This window comes from Ictalurus furcatus, chromosome 25 (assembly GCF_023375685.1).
Source record: "Ictalurus furcatus strain D&B chromosome 25, Billie_1.0, whole genome shotgun sequence".
Taxonomy (NCBI): domain Eukaryota; kingdom Metazoa; phylum Chordata; class Actinopteri; order Siluriformes; family Ictaluridae; genus Ictalurus; species Ictalurus furcatus.
Window position 1 is genome coordinate 5,901,368 of NC_071279.1, and position 6,151 is coordinate 5,907,518.

A 6,151-nucleotide genomic window follows, 5' to 3' on the forward strand; every position below is an offset into this window, starting at 1 on the left:
ATCTACATATAGTTTATAAACTGCAAATGTGAAACTAGAGAAAATCCTGGATTCTGTCATTGCTCCCCAACTGTTAACCGTCATATCAGCATTTACTTGTCATTATGATAATGCAGGAGCTGTGAAACAGAACACTGTAAAACCGGTTCATTTAACTAAAAGAATTTGAGGAAACTCATTACCTCAAAATTTTTAAGTTGATAAATCAGTAGTTTCCTATTGTTAGGAATTAGTTTCCTCAAATTTTTTGAGTTGAATGAACTATCCGGTTTTACAGTGCACAGTCTCCTTATTCCCACATTTTTTAATTGATGTGAGGCTCTGTAGATTTGCTGGGAACTTTATTTTCTCTCCAACCATTCTCTAGTACATTAACTGTTGTGTAAGGAAAACATAAGACTTTGAAGTTTGTTCCAGATTGCAACAATAAGCTATATTTTAGTAGCATAACTTATTTCTGGTGGAAAATGTAAAGAATCGACTGCATGAATCTACACTCTGGGCTCCAAAGAAACCAGCCCTAACCCCATTCTTCCTACTATTCTCAGTATTTTTATTATGACTGCTGCTGGTGGTTTTGGTTCCACAAAAGTTACAAATAATTCACTTTAAGACATTTGTGAACAGCAATTAATCCGATGTGGTTGCCAAGATGAAACCTTTTATTGATGTCTTTGAATGACATTTATAATTTTTATCTGGGCTGTTTATGTTGCTATCTAGCCTTTTTTTTATATTCTTCGTTTTGTCCACATGGATGACTTATAGTGCATTCTACAGCTTTTGAAACCAATGAATAGATGAATTTTTTAAATAGAGTAATATAGATTTTCTCAGGATAGTATGTGTAATAGTGTTAAACAGTGGCCTGCAGTCTGGGATAATGAAGTCTCTTCCTCATGATGTGTGTGGTGATGCGTGCTCTTCCGTCTCTTCTCCGCAGAGCTCTTTGGAGAGCTCTTTTGAAGCTGTGATTCAACATGAGCAGTTTGGTCAGTCTAGCACAGATCCTAGCCACACTTCTCCTCCACATTCCACTGACAGAGGTATGAAATTACTTCACATGCTTTGCTGTAGACTAAAATTTATATTGTGTATTCATTCTTACTTGCTTTGAAGACTTTTTTTTACATTCTGGTCTGCATTTTTAAATCAGAATAATATCAGTTATCTGTGCAAGCAAGCGTTTTATTCTGCATGTGTTTAGTCTGTTACTTGTTGCATTTGAGTCATTACTTTCTCAACACAATGTTTGTATAATATTAATATAATCTTTACTTGTATCTCAAATAGAGTGTTTGATGAGTACTTTTCAATGTATGCTAGCACATCATTGTGGATGTGAAGTCTGATAGTATGTCTTTAAGTCTATATATGGGCAATTTTAACAACCTTTTTCATCTCTTTTGTGGAACAGTACATGGAAATCTACAGTTTCATAGAGTTGTTGGGAATTTGCACGTCCTCTAGCTAATCTTCTCTCCGACCCAATAATGATCCTCACTTGCTCTAATTACTTTAGACTTTCTACGTGTTTGTTCACAAATGATCCTGACTGTGAATATGAGCCAAGTATTCAATGGCCATCACTGTGATCCCTTCATTTAGACTTGGTTTGTTGCACAAAGACAATTAGTAGTATGACATTGTTCAAACTACTTTCTGAATAATTCTCCCACTCAGTGGATGTCAGTGCTAGTAATGAGTCAAAGTGTGAAATGAGCTGGAAATGATCATGATGTTAATTTCTATTATAAATTGTTGGTGTCGTAGGTGTCAGACACTCTAAGCATGACCCATTCCAAAGGTAAAATAATTTTTTTGCTAATATGTCATGCCTTTAATACATATCATTAAGTAGTACTCTTACATCGCATAAAATCTTATAGTGGAGACATTTAAAGCTTTGTAATTGATCATGTAGTGATATTGTTTCATGATGTGTGGCATCGGAGTGTGTGTCGCCCGCTGGAGAGGTTGGTAGAAGTGGAGCAGGAGTATCCAGGGATTGTGGAGCACATCTTAAGTCCTCGCTGTGTGCCTCTTCATCGCTGCGCTGGCTGTTGTAATGATGAAGAATTACAGTGCACCCCTACCCTTACACGCAATGTCACAATACAGGTACACTTTTATTATGTTACATCTGTTAGACCAGCAGTCACTAACCCTGTTCCTACAGATCTACCTTCTTGAATACTTTAGCTCCAATCATAATCGTGCCCACCTGACCATCTGCTCATTGCCTTAATAAGTTCTTGATCAACTAAAACAGGTGTGTTAGGTTTTGGGTGGAGAGGAAACCTGCGGGGGGGGGGGGGGGGGGGGGCTCACAGTGGCCTAGTGGTTGACACACATGCCTTGCACCTCCCGGGTTTGGGGTTTGATTCCCACCTCTGCCCTGCATGACACTGTGTAGGATAAGCAGTACAGAAAATATATGGATGGATGGATGGGTAAAACTTGCAGGAAGGTAGATCTCAAGGAAGAGGGTTGGTGACCACTGTGTTAGACTATTCAGGAAAATGTAAACATACAGGCAGTGTGATTCTTGGTGCACATATCCAGTGATAGGCTCCCACCCATTTTATTTACATTTCAGTTTAAAGCATCCAAACAAAAGCTCATCAGTGCAGAAAAAACTATCAAGGATTATGCCAATTCATCATCTACAGTGGCCCTCTCATGCTACACAATATAGTTAATGCTATAGCTATCTATGTGTGTCTGAATGTGGATAAGCCACTATCGGCAAAACATGAGAACTTGGCCCCTGGTCCTACCTCGGGAAAATGTTCAATATTTCAAGTATAAGCTTGTATAAAATGAGTTGTCTCCTTTGCCTTCCTAGAAGGCATGAACTCACTCCATCTCATTTGAAAAAGCATGTACAGAGTTTTTTGTTTGTTTGTTTGTTTGTTTGTTGTTGTTGCTAATTTGTTAACGTTAAATATTTAACTAAGTTGGCCTATTTTCTCTGCTAATGCCAGGTTAGACACATATCAGTTCCAATAGCTGAACTGGCTGAGCAGCAAGTCAAGCTAATGGTAAATGTTGGTTATTACAGGATATTTTACTTCTTATTAAATCATTAGCCAACTACATAGCATTAGTCATGCCTATGAGAAACCTACAGAAATTGAATAATGGTTTTTTTTTGGCAAAACAGTGTAGTTGATTTTAAAAGCTTTAGATGCTAAATTTATTTTTACTTTCATTTGAGTAGATATTTTGGTCTCTGTGTGTGTGTGTGTGTGTGTGTGTGTGTGTGTGTGTGTGTGTGGACACTAGCTCCCTAGGTCCTCTGGAGCCCAAGGGTCCCTAATGTTTATGTCTTTCTGCCCATCCCTACAGATGAAACTCACTGGTTAGGACTGAATTCTGACCATTTTAACTTTTACTGAGCAGTAAAAATGGATGTGTGTATAACATGACGGATGGAAGGCATGCAATGTTCTTCCTTTGATTACATTATTTTAATCTATTCATAGATATAGTGATTGGCTAGAATCAGTGTTACATAAAACCATCAAACAGTAATATAAAGCCTCATAATGGATATAGTATACAGTACAGTGCTTGATATAGTGCTTCATCATGATATAGGAGAGTAAAGATTCACCATAAAGCTGCAAAAAATATTTTTTCTTTTTTTCAGAGCTAAAGTTTCATGCAATTAATAACTGCATTCAATATAGCATCCTCATTTCTTTCCAGCTGGTGAAAATATGCCCAGTGGCGTGGACCAAGCAGTATGTAGAGCTTTCATTTTTAGAGCACCACTCCTGTGAGTGCAGGTACGGAAATCAAACAGCATCTAAAAGTGCACAGGAGCTTTTCTTGAAAGCTGTGAATTTCTTCATTGACCTTATTCTCTTTATTACCATCTTAAAACACAATTATTTATTACTTAGACCCAAACAGAATCACAAAAGATGCCAGAGGTGAGTCTGTTTTGTCAGAAACTAGCCTATTTATGATATCTAATCTCAGTTATGACAGTGAAATAACGATGATTTTCTCTGCTACAACAGGCAGAGGCTAAGTAGGCCATACAGGGGAAGAAAAGGGAAAAAACGGAAAAAAGAGAACAGAAAACAGTAGCAGGTATGTTATGCCCTCTGCTGGTTATGACATGAGTTATTTCAGTTGCTAAAATCAGTTCATTCATTCATTCATTTGTTTTCAGTAACTGCTTTGCCATGGTCAGAGTTATGCAGGATCCAGAACCTATGCTGGAACCACTGGGACGGGAAAACACACTGGATGGGACGCCAGTCAATTGCAGGACACCTTTTACCATTTCCAGTCCACCTCCTGCCATGTGAATTTGAGATGGGAGAACTCTTTTTAAAGAAACCAATTAAGGCTTGGATCCTGCTAAAATAAATGTGCTCATATGTTTTATATTTCATGAACACAAAACATATATAGATCATCAGAACATAAAACAATGTTTTAGAATAGCTAATAAATGCTCTCTAATCCTGGTGTTTTCTCAACAATGTATTGATAAATAAATATTTGATATCTATTGTATACATGTCCACTGGCTGATGCTTTTCATCCAGCTGTTTGTCTGTTGTAGGTGTCAATCATTTCAGCTAAGAAAAACACATCCATTTACTTTTATTTTATCTATAAACACAAAGATATGAACCTTTTATGCATCTGTGATGAAAGCTATGATGAGTTCTCTCAAGGGAAGATCTTGCAGTCCACCGACAATAAGATATCCTGTGGGAAGCACAGAATGATAGAGTTGAAGCTCTGTAATCCCCCTCTGTTGTTACTTGCTTAATCCCTCTGCTGTGGTGAGTGCGGTCATGGAAATGACAAGGAGAAGTGACTTTGTGACAAGATGTGTGACCACTGAGATGACTGAATACTATTATGATAATCAGTACCTTATTTGCCTCGTTCATCTCCACAAGCATGTCTTGGTTTTCAGTATGTGCCTGTATGTCCTGCTATATATATCCTTGTACACAGAGAAAACATGACTAAAGCTAGCTATATTCAATTTATGTAATAAATATTAAATAAATCTAAGTTGTACCTGATTCTGATGGCACAAATGTGTTCTTGTAAAAGATTAATAAAATAATGGAGGTTTTTAGCATGTTCAGCCTACCCTATGTCCATTTCCTATCAAAGGTTAAATTACGATCATACTTTTTTACTGTTATGAAATGATATGAGCTATTAAATATCTTTTTTTTTTTTTACTCTTTTGAACAATGTCATGTGCTGATGATGGATTTTTCTTTACGAAATATTTAGCTAGGCTGGGACAGGTTGAGCATAGATAGAAAAAGTACTGTAGATGCCTCATTGGACTGAGCTGGAGTTGACAGGAGTAGAGTTGACAACCCATGTCCTAGTCCATGGGGCCCCATTCGTTTTTGAAGTGAGTGTGTTTGAACCGAGATCTGCTGATGGTGGTGCAAAAGGTGTTGGAGAGGCAAATGTTAGTTTGTCCAAATCAGTGCCGGTCAGAACTGATTCCATACAGAGGGACATAAGCATTCAAATGCAATAAATTAAATGCAAACTGACTACAGTATATACCATTTTCCAGAAAATCCAAAATGAAGGTGTCTATGAATTTTAATTTCCTGCCATATAGGTATCCATAACAACCAAAACCATGTATGAAAATCCCAATTTTGATTTCATAAGTTCTTTAATAATGTTTACATTAGTAACCAAAATGGCTCGATTATGCTATAGATCCTGAAGATTAAATTTGAGTCCCTTTCCCCTTACGCATTATACAAGATTACACCACAAACATACAAAGTTAGCCATTTGTTTTCATGAGTAATAAAAAGACAGCTTATAGATTATGAATAAAAAGTAAAATGGTTAAACCGGATTCCTGTGAGCTCTAAAAGCCGAGAGTAATCACATTTTTTTTCAAGTTGCAGTCGTACATAAATTATTTAAAAAATAATTTTTTAAAATTATTTTATACTGCCACAGACAGGCAGATCCACAACTTGTATAAACCACAAAAGGTGATAAATATTCACAGAAATTGTTTCAGATGCACAGACCACATGGACCTACGTATAGGCTGATTTGAATATTTGTATCCCATTTAAATACATTTAAATAGATTCACACAATCTTCTGTTGTATTTTTAAACCA

At 36.7% G+C, this 6,151-nt stretch overlaps 1 protein-coding gene across 2 annotated transcripts; it reads left to right on the forward strand.

Annotated features, from left to right (window-relative positions):
- The first annotated feature begins 200 nt into the window (after positions 1–200).
- On the forward strand, positions 201–5,850 carry pgfa (placental growth factor a). Of its 2 annotated transcripts, none has more exons than XM_053614261.1 (7): positions 201–1,046; positions 1,774–1,807; positions 1,956–2,121; positions 3,715–3,794; positions 3,912–3,941; positions 4,032–4,104; positions 4,187–5,850. In XM_053614261.1, exons 1-6 carry the CDS (start codon positions 884–886, stop codon positions 4,099–4,101), a joined length of 543 nt encoding a protein of 180 aa, XP_053470236.1. In that variant the 5' UTR covers positions 201–883; the 3' UTR covers positions 4,102–4,104; positions 4,187–5,850. The 2 variants fall into 2 exon arrangements, with proteins under 2 accessions (XP_053470236.1, XP_053470237.1); XM_053614262.1 differs by having other exon boundaries at positions 870–1,046; positions 1,925–2,121.
- Positions 5,851–6,151: the final 301 nt, after the last annotated feature.